At 30.6% G+C, this 21252-nt stretch overlaps 1 protein-coding gene and 1 long non-coding RNA gene across 6 annotated transcripts in view; one reads left to right on the forward strand and one right to left on the reverse strand.

Moving 5' to 3' along the window:
- The window catches only part of LOC107450582 (uncharacterized), a 50746-nt gene extending 34642 nt beyond the window's left edge, over positions 1-16104 (forward strand). For 4 of the 5 annotated variants that reach the window (XM_021148150.3, XM_087155693.1, XM_087155694.1 and 1 more), the window contains 2 exons: positions 10205-10358; positions 13537-16104. In XM_021148150.3, coding sequence (XP_021003809.1) covers positions 13592-15934 — 2343 coding nt within the window. In that variant the 5' untranslated portion in view covers positions 10205-10358; positions 13537-13591 and the 3' untranslated portion in view covers positions 15935-16104. Of the gene's footprint in view, positions 1-507; positions 635-10204; positions 10359-13536 lie in introns of those variants that run through there. The other variant, XM_071188112.1, reaches the window with a different exon arrangement.
- Positions 1-21252, reverse strand: part of LOC139427205 (uncharacterized) — a 57892-nt gene that overhangs the window by 35933 nt on the left and 707 nt on the right. The window lies entirely within an intron of this gene.

Genomic DNA, 21252 nt, shown 5'->3' on the forward strand with positions numbered 1-21252 from the left:
CTATATTCTCTAATGTATTAATCTTTCTCCGTTGCTTTTAACATCAAGATATCGATTGCTATTTTATTTAATTGACCTAGAAATACAGTGTGGGAAAATGGTATTAAAAAGTCGCCAAAGTGGCATACTAAGTAATTTGTTCGTTCGAAGCAGAGCCATTACCTATTATCTCAATATTTCTAATTTAAAAGGTATGACCTTAAAAAAATTAAGAAGTAAACACTTGTAAGCTACCAAAATATTGATACATTTTGTTTATATGTTGTCTAACTGTGAGATGTGTAAAAAATATATATTGTACGGTAGCATTTGGGAAAATATTTATTCGTTTTAAACCCAGTAAGTTCTTATCAAGATTATAAATACAGTTTAAGATTAAATATTTGATTTGAATTATCACATTTGTGCTATGCGTCCTTTTAAAAAGACTTTGTTTTTGAAAAATAAAAAAGTAGTTGCATAAGTGTTTCATCATTAGTTTTTTTTTTCCTTTTTTTTGCAGAAGCAAGATTGTTTAAGCATAATAAATTAAAAATATACATACTTATTTTTTGATCTGAAGTCAAAGCATGGTTTTGTCTTAAAGTGATAAATAATAGAAAGGAATAACTACTTGCTATAGACAAATTAAGAGGTTAGTGGATGAAGCAGGCAAGTGACATTTTCAGAGGTATTTATTAATCAAGGAAAGTAACATAAAAGTAGAATTACAAAACTAATCCGCATTAGTTTCGAGTACCCACACATTTTTATTTTAAATTAGGTAGTGGTCAATTAAATAAGAATAATAGCTGTTTGTCTCATCCTCTAATTAATTTAGAATGAAATAGTTCGAATTCTGCTATTTTTCGGCTTACCCTGATTATGGTCACTCTGAAAATGTCACTTTCCTGGCTCATTAACTTAGTTCTTATGTCATTCTACTTAGTTATTTATGAGTTAACTTATTAATGATTTTTACTGCCACTTATTTTACTACCACAAATTAACCATAGAAAGAAATGCATAGTAATCTAGTGTTGATGTGTTTAATCTTTGGCAAAATATAAAAATATATTTATTTTTATTTAATTTTTTCAATTTACATTTGCTACCACTACATACTACAACTGTAGAAAATTATTTCATGAAGGGAGCAAAATTGGGCTGAAAATTGTCCTAATTATATTAAACAACGTGCGCCTAAAACTTTAGAAAGCAAAAATCAATCAAAATTGATTAAAATTAGCACCCTTTTCTAGCATATTTCATTCTGCTTACTATTGAAAGTAAATGCAAAGAATATTTTAGCTTTATATATATATATATATATATATATATATATATATATATATATATATATATATATATATATATATATATATATATATATATATATATATATATATATATATATATATATATATATATATATATATATATATATATATATATATATATATATATATATATATATATATATATATATATATATATATAATATATATATATATAAATTTTAATGTAAGTCATGGTGATAGCTGCGATTAAATAATTAAGCAGATTTAATAAATCAAAATGGTTTAAGTTTCGACCTGCTTCTTACATTTTTAGGCACAAGTGGCCTCTCTTTATAAGCATGAATGCCCAAAGTATTTCGAATAAACCCTGAAAAATTCTTTTAACAGCCATAAGCACCATACACACATCTAAAATTGTGTTTCAAATAAGTCTTTATCATCATTACGAAATCATTCATAACTATTCATAATCATTTTAATCATTCATAACTATTCATAATCATTTTAATCATTCATAACTATTCATAATCATTTTAATCATTCATAACTATTCATAATCATTTTAATCATTCATAACTATTCATAATCATTTTAATCATTCATAACTATTCATAATCATTTTAATCATTCATAACTATTCATAATCATTTTAATCATTCATAACTATTCATAATCATTTTAATCATTCATAATCATTCTAACTCATTTTTTCATAACTATTGGATGTTTGTATTAGTTATTCACGACTGCTCAAATAAGCATTTATTATCACGTGAAATAACCTTTTTTTAGCAAATAATAAGCTTTTTTCATAACTATTGGATGTTTGTATTAGTTATTCACGACTGCTCAAATAAGCATTTATTATCACGTGAAATAACCTTTTTTTAGCAAATAATAAGCTTTTTTCATAACTATTGGATGTTTGTATTAGCTATTCACGACTGCTCAAATAAGCATTTATTATCACGTGAAATAACCTTTTTTTTAGCAAATAATAAGCTTTTTTCATAACTATTGGATGTTTGTATTAGTTATTCACGACTGCTCAAATAAGCATTTATTATCACGTGAAATAACCTTTTTTTAGCAAATAATAAGCTTTTTTCATAACTATTGGATGTTTGTATTAGTTATTCACGACTGCTCAAATAAGCATTTATTATCACGTGAAATAACCTTTTTTTAGCAAATAATAAGCTTTTTTCATAACTATTGGATGTTTGTATTAGTTATTCACGACTGCTCAAATAAGCATTTATTATCACGTGAAATAACCTTTTTTTAGCAAATAATAAGCTTTTTTCATAACTATTGGATGTTTGTATTAGTTATTCACGACTGCTCAAATAAGCATTTATTATCACGTGAAATAACCTTTTCTTAGCAAATAATAAGCTTTTTTCATAACTATTGGATGTTTGTATTAGTTATTCACGACTGCTCAAATAAGCATTTATTATCACGTGAAATAACCTTTTTTTAGCAAATAATAAGCTTTTTTCATAACTATTGGATGTTTGTATTAGTTATTCACGACTGCTCAAATAAGCATTTAGTATCACGTGAAATAGCCTTTTTTTAGCAAATAATAAGCTTTTTTCATAACTATTGGATGTTTGTATTAGTTATTCACGACTGCTCAAATAAGCATTTATTATCACGTGAAATAACCTTTTTTTAGCAAATAATAAGCTTTTTTCATAACTATTGGATGTTTGTATTAGTTATTCACGACTGCTCAAATAAGCATTTATTATCACGTGAAATAACCCTTTTTTTAGCAAATAATAAGCTTTTTTCATAACTATTGGATCAGGGGTCCCCAACTCTATGCCCGCGGGCACCATGGCGCCCGTCGATCGGTCTGGGTGCGCCTGCTGCTGGTATATACTGCTTGTAACGAAGAAATATTTCACTTTTCCATTTTCCCAGGAAATGCTATAAATTTCTTTTTTTTTTTTTTTTTGCTTTTTCAATATTGATGATAAACACAACCAAAATAGAAATCGACAGGGAAAACGAGCTCCATCTCCACAGATATATTGATAGATTTATACATTTACAGGGTAACAAAAAAGTATGGGGATCACTTTTGTGGTTATCTACCACTAAAGTTTTAAAACCTTTTTACATATATAGCATACCGATCTAAAGCTCTGCTATTAGACTTTCAATTGCAATACTATTTCATAAAGTCACAAAAATGCCTTTGAAGAAATTTGACAAAAAGCTTATTGTTCAAGTATAAGCCTTTTTAGAGCTTCGATGGAGCCGCAGGATTATACAAACCCATTTTAAAAAGAAAGGTATTGCGATTTCACTCAGCCATATCAGTCGCATCAAGAATTCAAAACTCGAATCGATGCAAAATAATGCAAAACCAAAAAGAAGTGGACGGCCAAGCAAATTGAAGAAATCAGATTTGCAGAACCTTGATAAGATGACATCAAAACCTGATCCACCAACTCAGGCAAGCATGGCTAAAGCTCTTAACGTGAGTCAGCAAGTTGTAAGCTATCAACTAAAACAAAAGCTGAAGAAAAAATACCATAAAAAACCTAAATGTCATCATTTAAATGAGAGATCGGTGCAGATTAGGAGGCAACGTTCATGGCCCCTCTACAAGCTTCTCCGTAAGGACAGATGGCGAAAGTTCATTACAACTGATGAAGCTTGGATCTATCTATCTGATACCAATGCTAAATCTAAAGTTCAATATCTTAGCCGTTGGCAGAACAGGCGAGACTTGACACCATCAGCCACGGTGCCTCATCCCAAAAGCGTAATGGTTTGGATGGGCATATCCGCCCATGGTGTGACCATACCTCGGTTTGTGAAACCTGGGTCCAAAATAAATTCTGAGTATTACATACAGAAGATATTAAAGCCCTTTCTTAAGGATGATTACTGCAGATTGTACCCTAATGGTGATGCTGTGTTCCATCAGGACTCTGCCCCATCGCATGCATCGAAGGTCACCCAGAAATTCCTAACAAATCAGCAAGTGCAATTCCTGAGACCAGAACAATGGATTCCAAACAGTCCTGATGCTGCACCATGCAACTACATTTCCTATGGGGAGATCTGAAAAACAAACTGAATAAGCGAAGAATCTCTATATTGAGAGGCCTTCAAAGAGTTATTAGAGAAGAGGTGAAGAAAATCCCCCAGGAAATCATTTTGCGGGCTTTAAAATCATGACCGAAGCGTTGTAGACGAATCTATTATGCCGGAGGTCAACATATTGAGAAGCATCGCTGAATTTATGTAATAAATTTTGGAAATAAAAACATTCAAAAATGATCCCTATATTTTTTTGTTACCCTGTAATTGAAGAAATAAAAAATTATCTTGCTGCCAAAAATCAAATATTTTTTTAACTAAGAGATCCTCTTTGGCTAGCAGATTTAGGTTTCGTAACAGACATAGTGGAAAAACTAAATAATTTGAAGTTGGAGCGGCAGGGAAGGAAAAATGTATAGCAAGAATGATAGGGGCTATAAACTCTTTCAGAGCTAAGCTAGTTTTGTGGATATCAAATTTAAAAATGAAGTCTCTTGTGCAATTTCCAAGCTTGAAAAAAAATGATAGGCAACAGTTAAATTGACTTATCAACATTTGTCATCAACCTCCAATTGCTTCAGGATCAATTTGAAAAGCGCTTTCAACAGCTTAACATCATCGAACCTATAGTCACCTTTTTTGTAAATCCTTTTACCAACCAAGTAAACGTAACCAAAATAGCAACATACATTTCAGAATTTCTTCAAGTAAAGCGAGAAAAAGTGAAGATAGAATTTTGGATCCTCAGAATGACATTATCCTCAAAATTATTATACCTGAATTTGAAAAACGAGAAATTCTGGAATACAGAAATAAATCTCAATTCTAAAAAAGAGCAGCATATAATATAAAGTAGTTTTTTGGTTCCACTTATACATGCTTTCGACAATGAATATCATAAAATCAAAGTACAGATCACGACGACTTACAGATGAACACCTTGACGATTGCTTGTGAGCAGGAATTTCATCATATTCTCCCAATTCTGAAGCGCTGACCAGTGAAATGAATGACAAAAATCACACTGACTGTATTTTATATATTTTATAAATAATTTTTATACTTCGTATGTTTTGCACAAGTAATTTAGTAATAATTTATTTTACACAAAAATATTGATACTAATTATCCATAAATTAATTTTTAAAATTAAATTTTTCGTGCATTACATGTAGTGTGTTAAAAATTATCTTGAAAAAATAAATGGTGCCCGCCATTCGACCGATATTCTGGTATTTGCTCTCAGGCACAATAAGGTTGGGGACCCCTGTATTGGATGGTTGTATTAGTTATTCACGACTGCTCAAATAAGCATTTATTATCACGTGAAATAACCTTTTTTTAGCAAATAATAAGCTTTTTTCATAACTATTGGATGTTTGTATTAGTTATTCACGACTGCTCAAATAAGCATTTATTATCACGTGAAATAACCTTTTTTTAGCAAATAATAAGCTTTTTTCATAACTATTGGATGTTTGTATTAGTTATTCACGACTGCTCAAATAAGCATTTATTATCACGTGAAATAACCTTTTTTTAGCAAATAATAAGCTTTTTTCATAACTATTGGATGTTTGTATTAGTTATTCACGACTGCTCAAATAAGCATTTATTATCACGTGAAATAACCTTTTTTTAGCAAATAATAAGCTTTTTTCATAACTATTGGATGTTTGTATTAGCTATTCACGACTGCTCAAATAAGCATTTATTATCACGTGAAATAACCTTTTTTTTAGCAAATAATAAGCTTTTTTCATAACTATTGGATGTTTGTATTAGTTATTCACGACTGCTCAAATAAGCATTTATTATCACGTGAAATAACCTTTTTTTAGCAAATAATAAGCTTTTTTCATAACTATTGGATGTTTGTATTAGTTATTCACGACTGCTCAAATAAGCATTTATTATCACGTGAAATAACCTTTTTTTAGCAAATAATAAGCTTTTTTCATAACTATTGGATGTTTGTATTAGTAATTCATGACTGCTCAAACAAGCCTTTATTATCACGTGAAATAACTTTTTTTAGCAAATAATATGCTTTTTTCATAACTTTTGGGATGTTTGTAACAGTTATTCATGACTGTTCAAATAAGCCTTTAATATCACAAGAAATAATTTTATTTAGAAATAGATCTTTTCGTAACTATTGGGAGTTTGTAACAGTTATTCATGACTGTTAAAGTTTGAGAATTATTTATTGACTTCAATGATTTTTATTTAGGTAGAAAAATCTCGCCAAATCAGTGATATATATAAAAAAAGTTGAATAATTTTTAAGCTATTTATCAGCAATGAAGCTCAGATAAATCATTAAGGCAAGATTCAGTTAGTTCAAAATTATAGCAATGTTTTGAGTTAAAAGTTACAATATAATGTCCATGGACAAATTATTAGACGCACTATATGATTCTATGTTAAATCTTAATTATCAGCTGATACTATACAGCTTTATTGTTTTTACGTGACTGAAACCGGTTTGCATTTGTTTACGTTCGTGTATCAATTGGATAAATTAGACGATATATAATATAAATTTGACGATTGTATAAGTTAGACGCAATATTGTATAAATAGAGAATATTTATTATATCAGGTATTATATTAGTATATTATAATAATTAAACCAAATCATTAGAAGCACTGTAGATTTTTAATAATTGCATGTTTTGCACGAGTTTGCATGCAATACTTTTATATTTAAGCATACATGTAATGGGTTTTTATTCAGGAGATTTTCTATATACTTTCCACTTGTATTTATTTTGAACGTATTGCATTACAATGTTAACCAATTGATACACGAACGTAAACAAATGCAAACCGGTTTCAGCAATGAAACTGTATAGTATCTCTTGATAATTAAGATTTTACATAGAATCTTATAGTGCGTTTAATAATTTGGACAGAAACTGTAAGTGCTAATTAAGTCTTTTTTTTAAATTTTTTCTTTGGAAAATGCTTTGAAAATCACCCTAATAGTAAATAATTCCCAAAAAGAGAAAGGATATTGTCCTATTTTATAGAATTTAGCCCAAACAACAATGCCCTTATTTGACACCCAATTCATTATCTTTAAAATCATCAAATTAAAGTTAACTTTTGGTAATTGACTCCCGAAAGGCGTTGTTCTCCTTGTGACCTCGCTTATGTTTAGCCTGGTGACATGGAAGGCCGTGTCCGGAATGTCACGCGTGGGGGACGTCCTGTAGGCGTCCAGAAGAGGCATCATTGTGCCTTGGGAGGTATCTTATTCCGTAAGAGCATACATTTCCAATTTCTGTGTAGGTTGAGTAAAACGTAAAGAAAAAAATTATTCATTACGCAGTTAATTTGGTTTGAGAAATCGATTCATGAATATACAGTTATATAGGTAATTCTCAGATAATACGACGCAGTGGAAGAAAGAAATTTTAAGTTTAATATCTTCAAAATAACACTTTTTTTTTAAAAAAAAATATTGATTTACTTAACACTAATTAATATTTTATAGAAAGCAGTGTAGTTTATAAACATTATGGAGTTTACAATTTTTTCCTGGCATTCAAGTTCCAGGAAAATGACATAAAGGATAATGACATTTTATAATTTTTACTTCCATGCTCTTCTACTTTTAAAACTTCTACTACTTTTACTTCTACATTGTGCAGTTTACAATTTTTTCCTGGCATTCAAATTTCAGGAAAATGACTTTTTATAATTTTGTAGCATTTTACTTCCATGCTCTTCTACTTTTAGAACTTCTACTACTTTTACTTCTACTTCTACATTATGCAGTTTACATTATTTCCTGGCATACCAGTGCCAGAAAAATGAGACCAGGATAATGACATTTTATAATGTTTTACTTCCATGCTCTTTCACTTTTAGGCCTGACGCTTCTACTTTGTGTAGTTAACAACATGGCTCTTAAAAGAGCGCAGACTGAGTAATATAGTTAGTGCTATTAAGAATTTAAATGAGGTATGAAAATGAAAACATAAAAACCTGCTTGCTTTTTAAAATCTCTTTAAATGGATTTTTCGCTGAAACTGTACCAAACACTTTTAGAAATTGTTTTTGAATATTATTCCTTGAGCACCTATAGAAAAACCTTTAACAGTTTAGAAGTAAGAAATTAGATAGAGGAAAATGTATATGCAGTTTTACAGCAAGTAACAGTAAAGTAACAGTTCCGCAACAGCCCGTTGTTGGGCAAAGGGTCATGGAGGTAACGGCTCCAGAATATGGCAGTGTGGACAACATTGCTTCCCCTTTACTTCCCAGACAAGCTGGTACTTATTTATCTGAAGTTGGGTGAGCTTCAAGCCATCACTTGGGTTCGAACACCAGTTCTTCACAACGACAGTTCAGTGCCTAACCACTGAACCATCGCTGCCATTATTGAAGCTACTGAGCCATTATTAAAAATATCGCTTTTGACATGGCAGGAAAAGACGTTTTGAAAACCAACCTACATTTTTAAATTTATATAACCGCTAAAACCAGTGTAAAATCATTTTAAAAAGCTAACAATAATGGTATTAATTAAACTTAAAGACATCATTTTATTATTTGATTATAGATTTCGGTGACAGTTATAAATTAGCATATTTAATGAGAATCTTTACGTAAGTGTCTTATTAAGCAATTTATTCCTAGCAGCAAAAAGTGCTCCGTTTTACCTCCTGATCCCCAATGTCCAATATATTGGGCAGCATTTGGTATAATTTTATCAATTAAAAAATATTCTTTAATTCGTTGTCATATATCTTAATAATGCGATTGTCTATGAAAAAGAACAATTTGTTTTTTCTTCGGGGGTTGGAATTTTTAATTACTATTGAAAATCAAAGGATAGGTAAGAAACTTGATTGAAGTTACTTTTTGAACAGTTTTATGGCATATAAATCTTATTTAGTCTTGTGAATTTCGTTTCATGACCAAAAATATAAGGAAATGCTCTTCACAAAAAATTTAATTAACCTATATTTTTTTTGAAAAAATATTTTATTGCATTTATGAGTTTATTTTTTATTTAAACATTTTTTTTAAAAATATTTTATCGCATTTATGAGTTCAGTTTCTCCTAAATTTTCGGAAAAAAAATATTTTATTACATTTATGAGTTTACTTTTTTCTGAGCCACATATTTCTTAGTGAAAATTGCATTTTCTGAGATCATTAAAAGCTCAGGTCTGGAGAAGATAAGAAAAAATACCAACATGCAAAAGATGGTTGTACAAATGGTATTTTTTTGAGTTACCAACCATTTCAGCTTAAAAAATGCATAGTGCTTTGATTTTAGATCCAAATATAATGTTAATGCTATTAATATTATATTACGCATCTATAAACTATCTTAGTTCTACAAAATACATCATTATAATGAAACACTTGTGCTACCACGCATTCACAATTCGTACTCAATCGTGACGTCACCTCCACAAGACATTTAGAAATAGATATGAAGGGGAAGAAAATTTTCTCCAGATCCCTCTACCCGTGGTATTGCTCAACGACCAACCACAGGACTTTCGATTCCAAAGATTTTTTATGCTCACGTATATCGTATGTACTCAATGGTTCTTGGAGGCGTCGAGGATCGAACCCCGGACACTCAGGGCCGATGACCAATGCTCTAACCGCAGGACTAAACCATCTCTAAACTGGTTTTAGATTATTTTAATCCCTCCTAAGCTCTTGCTGACCTCGTTAGTGATTTATTTGATCATGAAAGCATTTTTTTTCTTCATTTAATTAAAATTGCCACATGTAGTTTATGAATTCCAAAAATATCTACGTTCTAAAAGCTGTAACTTTTGAAGAAATTGCATTATTGAAATAATTTAAAAATCTTCACTTTTTAGGCTTGGATATGAATAGAGGAAGATGATTTTCCAGATACCTTTCTATGCATGGTAAAAGTGGAAAATTGTGATAATAATAATCAGAACTAAAAATGAGGAAGTCGCTTAAAAAGAAGTATTCATCAATCACCTTATAATTGTGAAGTGTTCATGAGTAAGTCCTTTTTCATTTAGAGTAATGAAATATTTTTTTCGAAAATTACACTGGAAAACTTTAGCAAGTTGAGAAGTTGAGAACGGAACTTTAAGTTGAGAACGGTTCTTAGGTATTTCAAGGTCGCTGATTTCAAATTTGCAATCAGTTTATCTCCACAAACAACAGCTTTTCTGCAAATTAATAATACATTTTTAACCAGGTTGTTTTCTGTTGCATGAGAGTTTTAAAAGGATCTTGAGTTTTAATGTTCACTTGAATGATCCACTTCTCTGCAACGCAGGGAGTGGTAGGAAAAAGACGATAATGTATTTCAATTAAGGATGCGGTACGCTAAGGCCATATGTTCCTTGTCTTAAATGTTATTTTCAAAGTAGCAGAAAAATGTATATGGATGTAGCAACTATAAACTTCCTAAACTTGTGCATTCAGTTAAAAAATAAGCTAATCTGAAAATATCATTTAAAAAAAAATCTGTATCTTTTGGAATAAAACTAATTTCAGAGATTGAAATCCCGAATTGGATAAGATCAAGTACTTACAAGAGTCATTTTAGGAGTAATTTGGGTTCGCGAATGGACTCTTCACAAATTATTTGATTGTAAAAATGGATTTTCACAAAATATTTTATTGTAAAAATAGACCTGCCACAAAATGTGTTGTAGTGAAAACGGACCTTTCACAAGATATTTCAGTGTAAGATCGAACATCTCACAAATCATTCTTTTTATAAAATCAAAACCTTCACAAAAAAACTTTACCGTTACTTAAACTGTTGCTTAAAACTTTAAAAGCAAATTCTTTTTACATTGCTTCATTGTAAAGACGGAAATCTCACAAATTGTTTTACCACAAAATACTTTACCATAAAAACAAATCTTTCATCAATTGTTTCAGTGTAAAAACAGACCCTTCGGAAAATATTTTATCTTGAAAATGGTACCTTCACATTACTTTTCATTTCAAAAATGTAGTACCTTTAAAAAAATTTTTTTTTTTTTGAAGAGCGGAGTTGATGACGTCTTTAGAATTTTAAGACTACACTATTTAAGACTTTTACAATTTTAAGAATACAATTCCTTAAAAAGCATACAATTCTAAAAATACGACTTTTTCAAAATTTGATTTCTCAAAGACTTTTCGACTGATTTCGTTCATATTTTATATTTTCCTATGTAAAATTGCATTTTTGAAAATAATTTAAGAAATTGCTTACCTTACAATTAAAATTTTTTTCGACTAATATTAAATAAAATAATAAGAAATATTAAAAAAAAATATTCACTGAAAGTTATTTTTTGAATGAAATTATCTTCGGATAAGCGATTTTTATAATTGTGTGCAAAATGTTTTTAAATTGGCGAAATTTGCAAAAAGTAAAATTAACTATAAGGGGTTCAAACTTTAGACCGCCCTCCTGATCAAACTATGAAGACCATATTTTGGCTGTCAGAAATCCAAATCCGTTGATGAAAAGGTATGTTTATTCAGAGAAAGTGCGTTTTTGTGTCTGATTTCGTAACTTAAAATATCGTCTGCACTGACAGATTATCATGTATGAAATCACTCTCACAGACTTTTAAGATTGAGTATTAAAGCGTGAAGACCCAATCATTAGATCAAGAGTTATTCAGGGTGGTCCGTTTTTTATTTTGCTCACTGTATATCAGTCATGGGAAGGCACTACGCAATTCTTAATCTTCATGATGTGTTCTATCTCATCTTTAAGTTTGTAACCGCTGAGCTGAATCACACTGTAGGATGAGCTCAGCGTCTTCTGGGTTGCACAGCATTGGTCTCCGCTAGCAGAGAGACATGAATCACTGCCTTATGACCCCTTATATTAGGAGCAATGTACTTCTTGCCACCGATACATATACCATGGGTGCTACGTCAACACCTCCTAGAAAAGTACCTACGTACGAATTACCATAAATTAGAAATCCGATCCTTAACACGTTGAATGCCACGCTAATTTTACATGGCTTGCCCGTCTGGCCTAAATGATTTTCTCAGTATGTATTGCATTAATTCCTTCAAACCATTTTAGTAACGATAATAATATAAAAAAATTAAAAGCATTAAAAATTTACTCGAATTATGTGTTTCTAATAATCTTGACTTCCCCGGTCACCGGTGACCCCTGTGGCACTACGAACAAGCTCAGTGCCGGTCACCGGTGACCCTCATGGCATTCAACGTGTTAATAGTCCGAATGAAGTGATATATTTTGAATTTTCCCCTCCCTTTGCAGGTCCCGCAGTGGGCTGATCGTAAGGTCACGGTTCCCAGTGGAACACCGAAGTCACGCATCACTTGCTACGGTCAGTAAGCTGGTGGGTGACCACATTGATCAGCTTATGAAGGTGCCGATGGTGAGCGGTATCAATCCTCGTTAAATTGTTCTACCGTAAAGTGCATCGACTACCATAGTTGTTGGGCTACCGAAGCAGAGGAGCCATCCCCTCCGCAGATGATCAAAATTGTGATGGCTTGTCTTTGGATAATCCTCAGGAAAGTTTCTCAGACCGTTGCCAATATCCCATAGTGTAGCTCTAGTGCGACATAAATAAAGAAACTACCTAACTACCTTCACTGCGCGATTCAGTAGCCCGAACGCAGTGACACGTTTCTTATTAATCCCCCACTGCGCAGTTTATGTTCGTTGCGTCGGATGACTAAATTGAGCAGAGCAGAGGCCTTCCCTCTTCCAGGAGGTGTTTCCCACGTGCGCCTAAAAATGTAAAAAGTGGTAGTATCCTAATTCATATTTATTTTATCTGCTTAATTATTCAATTGTAATTTCCATCATAATATAAATTTTAAATTACTTATATTTGAAGCGAAATTACTCTTTGCATCCACTTTCAATAATAAATTGAAAGAAATATGCTAGGATAAGTTGTAACTTTTATCTGTTTTAAAATACTTCTGTTTTGAGTTAGCCACCACTTTTTACAGCACACGTGAACCCCCTGACCCTCTTTACTCACCTCAATATTATCTATGAAGTATGATAATGATATTATAAATTAATGAAAATTACCAAAAAAAATTATTTTAATGTGTTGACGGCTTTTTCAGAGTAATATATTACTGTTTTATATAACCAAACGTTTCCATTTAAATATTTTTCGTTATAATCATCAAGCTAACTTGTCAAACACTTTTCTTGCAGGTGAGCTGTGAGAAAAGATTGGAATTTAAGAAGAAAAAAAAACTTATGAATTAAAATGCCTGGTAGTTTACTATTAGGTGCAGATACTTATTCTGATGTATCCGAATATTCAGGAAGAAGCCTTGATTCTAAAATTGGAGGCAAAAAAGTGAGCTTTAATAAAGCAGTTCGAGTCAAGCAGTATCCATGGAAACCAGATGTGGATGTTGCTACCTCTGAACATTTAACCTTACCGAGTAACAGATTTTGGTTTAAAGTATACAAAAACAAACACGACACTCCAGTTTCCTATGATTATTCAACAGCAACGTCGAAACAAAACAACTGGGAGGAAGAAAGTATGGAGTGTATTCATGATTCTCTTGCACCAATTGCTGAAGTAGATGATCAAGAAATAGAAACAAGCCCAAAACATACTAATAACACAATCTCAGAAAGAAATGGATATGAACGAAGTGATGATTTCAACGATTACAATGGATCCTACAAGAGTTATGATTATCAACCGATAGACCCTCCTGTTGATTATTTTGATGAAATGCGTTTAACTTCAAACAGAGGTATGAATGGTGCCAGGCGAGTCTGGGGAGAAAATGATTTAAAAAATGATCGTCCCAGTTATGATCCGAATCCCTCGAATATTTCCAGCCAGTGGAATGGCAATGGTTATCACAGACAACCTGATAAGATTGATGAAAACTCCGAAAATTCATATTCAATGTCCATGTCCGATATTAATGGGCTTCCTCGTTCTAGCTTTAGAAACGATTTTGCTACAAGACGATCGATGCGAAGATTGGACAATTCAGATGGCTTTACGACCCGAGGAAGGAGATCCAGGTCTCATGACGAATACATGGATAACGATAGCAGGTTTAAGCATCTTAAAAAAGCCGATAAAGCTGTGTCCACTGATGATTTGAATAACGGCAATGTACTTATTAGTCCAAGTAATAGATTTTTTAAAGGAAGCAGAGATATTGCTACGCAGTGTCATTTGACATTAACTCGAAATAAAAGCCAGTCCTCCTTTAATAATCTCAATATGTCTTCCACTTCTCAAGCAAATTCCCACATAAGCAACACTGAAAGACTTAAAAACTTCACACCGCAAAGGCCTAGACTTAACTTTATCAACGAATCAAATAGTGTTGCAACAAGTCCTAAGAAAGATTATTCCTTAGAAAAAGTATCGAGCATAATTCGCACCCGTACGAACTCACCTAAATCAAATGACTTCTCGGCACAAACAGGACACAATTACAAGCAATACGGTCACGAGTCAGAATTCCACAATAACACAAATAGCGCTAATTTGAAGCCTTTAGCACGAACAGAAAACAACATAGCGACCATCATGCAAAATCAGGCTAATAGAACATTTAATAGATTCAATCCAAGAAGTGAATCAATAATAGATACTAAGAGCAATCGAGAAAATACCAATCGCTTTGTATCTTCAAAGGAACCAAACAGTACTGGATTCAATAGATTCAATCTAAGAAGCGATTCAACAATAGATACTAAGAGCAATCGAGAAAATAGCAATCGGTTTGCTTCTTCAAAAGAACCAAACAATACTGGATTCAATAGATTCAATCCAAGAAGTGATTCAACAATAGATACTAAGAGCAATCGAGAAAATTCCAATCGATTTGTATCTTCAAAAGAACCAAACAATACTGGATTCACTAGATTCAATCCAAGGAATGAGTTGAAACCAATTGATACAAAGAACAACAGAGAAAACACCAATCGTCATGATGCAGCGAGAGAAACAAACGGTGTTGGATATCTTCGGGGACATCAAATACCATTGAGTGAAGTAAACACAAATACAAATCGCAAATTCATGGGCAGAAGTAACGGCCAATTGAACCAAAACCACATATCTCGTAAAATTGACGAGAACCAAAGCATGGTAAAACTTCCAAGTGTATCTACAAAACCTGATTTACAGTCATCAAAAGGTTTCCAGACAAAGAGATATCTTTCTCCTCCAAATAACCACGAACGAAGAAGTTTTAGAAACGGTTCTAACTCAGCCAAGAGTTACGCCAGTGAAGGTGATAGTTCTATGATAGATTGGTCGCTATCAGGTTTTCAATTGGCTTCAAAACCTGAGAATGGTTTAAATTCCGTTTCAGATAGTGAGTATACTGTACATAGGCGACCACCACTGCTTATGTATATACCAGGGGTAAGCCATCATGACCGGCCAGCAATCGAAGACGATCGGTTGTCAGCTTTAAGTGATATTTCTCGATCGGAGTTGAATGACGGTTTAAGCTCACTTGCTGGTTCATCAAGAGACAGAAGTGTTATTGGTGATTTGCGAAGAAGACAATCAATGAGAGAGGGAAAATCAAAATGGCTAAAATGGAGATCCAAAAGCTAATTACAATATGTTATAATATCTATAAGGACTACTAAATTATATGAATTATTATTGTTTTGATTATAATTTCTCATGGTATCATGTATGTTAACGTTACAATTTACGTAACTGCTCTGGAAGCATTATTACTATTGTAAATTTGATTAAATTCTAACTGAACTTTGTGATAATTTTATGGTAATTTTATTGCAATACAAACTGTCTCGATTTTGAATACACAATCTATGTAGTTTTTGGTGTAGATTAGAGATCTGATAGATGAAACTTTTAATTTTACATAGCATCATTTCATATTACGACGGAGCCTTCAAAAATCAGCCTTAAAAGTTTTTAACTTTTGCTAAAGCGTCTTTAGGAATAAAACCTATTTTAATAAAAAATTTCACAGAAAATGGTAACCACAAAGCACCTTCAGAACTTCGTGTGTTTTAAAGAATTGAAATAAGTTTGAATGCATACACTTACATTGATTCTTTCTCATTTACAAACTCCAATAAAATACATATCAGTATTCATGCTGCTACTGCAAATACACACATTACAAAAGTAATTCATAATAGAATTCTTTGAATCTTTGGTATGTAGATATTTTGTAATGCTAGCTAAGTTTTGAACTAAAAGCTTAAGTCTAAATTTCTTTTTTTATCACGCTTTAAATAAAAATCTTTAGAAATTTTCCTTTAAAAATTCAATATTGAACAATATATATAGTTCTACTTCTTAGTGTATTTAAAAAAATTTTTAAGAAGTTAAGCTCAAAACACAGGTAACTACAATATTGGTGTAGAAAAAAAATTATTTTAATATTTATGCTCAAAACACAAAAACAATTATAAAAACTATTAATTTTTAATGTCACACCAGCGGCTCTACGACAAATTGTTATGAAAATTGTTTAGTTTTATCACGCTTTAAATAAAAATATTTCGAATTTTTCTTTTAAAAATTCAATGTTGAACAATATATTTAGTTCCGCTTCTTAATGTATTTGAAATTTTTTATAAAGTTCAGCTCTAAGCACACGTAACCACATTATTGATACGGAAAAAAAAATTGTTTTTTTTTCATGCATTACAATTTGTCATAGAGCCGTTGGCGTGACATGAAAAATTAGTAGTTTTTATACTCAAATTTGCTCTTATTTTGAAAAAAAAAAATATTTTGTTGATTTTTAAAGTTTAATCTAGATTTATAATTTTAAGACTTCCCAAAAATAAGATTGAAATTTTAATTATGGTTGAAAAATTGTGTTGAATCCAATAATTAATCTGAGTAATTTTAAATGACATAATCCAAACTTTGATAGAAATTGGTTGAATAGTTCTTGAAAAAATAAAAATATGATTTCTTCAAAAAGCGAAAACGCAAAAAGTGAAATTAACATTAAATTTTCGATCGCTCTATTGCCTAAACCAGTGGTTCTTAACCTTTTTAAGCCGCGACCCAAATTTGAGAAACATGTTCATGTCGCGACCCAAATTTGAGAAATATGTTCATGTCGCGACCCAAAAAAAAAGTCAAACTTTTTTCATTGCTTTATTTTAGATCGTATTTTTAAAAAATCTTCAATCCTACGATGATTTTTTTTAACTTACAAATTTTTTATTTATTTTTTTAATAATAAAGATAAACAAAAGTACTTTTCGATCCAAGGAAAATTTAATTAATAATCAAGTGTTTTTAATAATTTTTATTGACCAAATTAAAATATATTTATAACTTTTTGAAAATAATTGGCATTTTAACTTATTCCTAAAAAAAAAAAAAAGAAATATCAATACATCTGTTAAGTCTTTTAAATTTTAAATGCAAGTCATACAGTTTTAATGAGAACCTTGTGCTTGAATAGATTTTGAAAGATCTTCAAACCTCGGTTGAATGCTTGTCAAGGAGCAACTTATATCTATTTCAGGATTTAACTTGTTCCGGTAATTGTTTTTGATTGCACACAGAGCCGAAAAACTAGCCTCACACATATATGTTGTTGAAAAGGGCAATAATACTTTTAGGGCTTCTTTAACAATTATTGGCTTTTCGGTTTTTAATTTTAACCAGAAAGCACATAAAGATTCAGTGTTTTTGTAGAAATTGTATCGAAGTGCTTGGCCACTTTGTATTTCTATTAATTGTTCTTGAAATTGATTAATATTAACAAATTCCTCATTAAGCATAGGCTGAGTAAGCCACAATAACTTCTTCTAGGAGGTGTTGGTATTACTTATGATTTGGTGTATTACTAACTTCTTTGGTTCAACTCAGCGCGACCCAAGAAATATGCTTCGCGACCCAATTTTGGGTCGCGACCCATAGGTTAAGAACCGCTGGCCTAAACTATTGTGTTCATATTTTCCAGGCTGTTACTACGTCCCATATTATGAGAATTACGTATCCAATTCCTAACCAATGAAAAAAAAGCTTTGTTTATTCCGAGAAAATGCTTTTTGTATCTGATTTCATAACTTAAAATATAGTGGGCGCTAATTAATTAGCATATTTAAGGCCCTAGAACCATTAAGATTGAGTCCTGGTAAAAAAGTTTTCGCTTTTTTTTTCTTATTGTATAGTGCGCAAAATAAAAAACAGACCACCCTGCATAACTATTGGTCTAATGATCGAATCTTGACGTTCTAGGACTCAATCTTAATGATTCAAGAGGTGATCTCATATATGCTAATTATTTAGTGTAGACGATATTATAAGTTACGAAATCAGACACAAAAGCCTACTTTCTCTGATTAAGCATACCTTTTTTCAACGGATTGGCATTTCCGACCACTGATATATAGGGAGTTGCCTTAATCTGGGAAATATGGTCCCACTAGTTTGGTTCGGAGAGTGGTCTAAAGTCTGGATCCCTTAACGTTAATTTTCTTTTTGCGTATTTCATTATATTTTGTGAACTTTTTCAACGAATTGAAAAATTGTTTCACACAGTATTACTTATCCAAAAATAATTTTATGCAAAATATAACTTTTAGTAAATGTTTATTATTTGTAATAATTGTATTTAATAATAGTTGAAAAACTTTTGAATTGTAAGGTATACAATTTACATCTTTTTAAAGAATACAAATTTCAATGGAGAAATACAAAATTTGAGCGAAATTGGATGAATAGTTCCTGAGAAATCAAATTTTGAAAAAGTCGTATTTATCTTTCAGTTATGCAACGCCACAAGACGCTTAAATAACAGTGCTAATTAGCAAAAACCATTTCCTTCCAACTTTAGTTATTCTTTTAAAAAGTTGCAAAGCAACACAAAGTTATTTGAGTAAGTAGCTAATTATTAGTTGAGTTACTTAATAGCAGTAGATTCTTCTATTAGAATGTAAACGAGTAATTGAAGATTTCTGTCATTAACTGAATGACAGGAGATATTCTTTTCAGACATGAAGTAATAGAAACTTCACAAGTTTTTCAAAAGAGAGAAGTCATTGCATTGTTTAATATGACAAGAAATTTATCCCAATATCAATTTTACACAAATAGAAAGTTTTTTTTTAAAAGTATTACTTAAGATCATTACTCAGCAAGATTTTATTTATTGAAGAGTTTAAGGCAATATAGTGACAAGCCAAACTTTTGCATTACGTACTTTGTCGATTTACAAAAATAACATCTTATTTAAGTATTACTTAAAAAAATTATTACCCAGCAACTATTTTATTTCTTAAAGGCTTGGGAGAATATAGTGATAATCCAAACTTTTTGATATAACACTTCTTTCATTTTAACATAAAACTGCAACTTAGTATTGTTTCCAGATAAGTACTTCACAAATTTCTCGTATTTTCTTTAGATAACTACAGTATACAGGAAAAAGTAATTGCATACGTGAGAATTATGGCGTTGTTAAAAAAACCGTTACTCCAGAGCAATTTGAAGATGTGGCTTATCATTGTATAATGCCAAGCTTTCTACAAATGTAGTACTGAATTTTTAACGCGTCTTTTGATAATGCCAAATTGAAAGAAATATCAGTTTTTCGCGCATTTTCGTATATTTATAAAATAAAAATATATTATTAATTGGAATGCCTCCAAAAATCATGCTTAGGATATTTTTAAAAATAATTGCACGTAAACAGTTTACTCGCTATTTTCTGATAGTATCGATTATGAAAAAAAGAGCCAACAATTTAATGATCAAATATATAAGTTGGAAAAAAATTTTTTTTGCACGAAATGAAATCTACGAAGATTTTACAATCCGCTTAAAGGGAAAAGAATCGTATTTCATTATTTTGTAATCTCTATAAAAATTTAAATATTATACATCAAATCTAAATTTAAAAAAAATATATATTACGATTTTATATTTTGTTTTAGTCGTAGATATAGAACTTTCCTTATAAAAGTTTATTAGATTAATAGAACTTTATATAAAAAAAGTATGAACCCTAGTTTAAAAATTATGTTTTTGAGAAAAACTCGTATACCGATATTAGAAATATACCAGGTTCAAAAATTTTGCCGGATCCGTGTACCAGGTGAAAAAGGGAATTTTTTTCCCGACTGGGTTTTGGGTACCCGGTAAACATTTTATTAGTTACCCAGCCGGTTCCGGGTACCTGGTTAAATTTACTTTGTTACTCGGTTGTATTTTATAACAATTAAAAAAAATAATATTAAAATCGTATATTTTTCTATTGAACAGATATTTTACAAGATGAAGCTCTAAGGAAATTTATAGCGTGCCTGTATTATTATAGTCATATACTATTTTTATTTTTAGATATTTATTTTTAAAAAGTTTTTAAAAAAAAAATGGGATGATTGTTTGGATGCAGTATATTTAATGTATTTGCTATTAAGCTTAGACATCTGCTAATAGGACTAATAGCTAAATGGACATTTTAATTATTTAATTTTTCATTGATTTATTTACATTTTCAATAGAATTTATTAATGTAGCTTCAGTTAAACGTAGGATATTTAAAAAAAAATTCTTTAAAAAAATTATGGTATATTAAATAAAAAAATATTTTAACTATCAACTCCACAGTAAAAGACGTTAACTGCTTCATACTAGTAATTTTCTTAGATAAAAAACATAAACGAAAAACACGTCAAATGGTAGAAAAAAAATTACTTCTTGAAAAGTCCAGCTATGAAATAAGTTAACTAGTTCCAATAAGTAACCTTGAAATAGAAGAATATATAATAAAACATAAAAAAAGAAACATAGCAAGAAAAAAATTTCAGCCATGCTTTGAAATAAAAGAATACATAATAAAACATCAAAAAAGAATTGTAACAAAAAAATTAAAAAAATACCAGCCATACTAAAAGTATCAGACGCAAAAGAAGTTAACTGCT

Source organism: Parasteatoda tepidariorum, chromosome 12 (assembly GCF_982258835.1).
Source record: "Parasteatoda tepidariorum strain Cologne lab strain chromosome 12, Ptep-v5.0, whole genome shotgun sequence".
Taxonomy (NCBI): domain Eukaryota; kingdom Metazoa; phylum Arthropoda; class Arachnida; order Araneae; family Theridiidae; genus Parasteatoda; species Parasteatoda tepidariorum.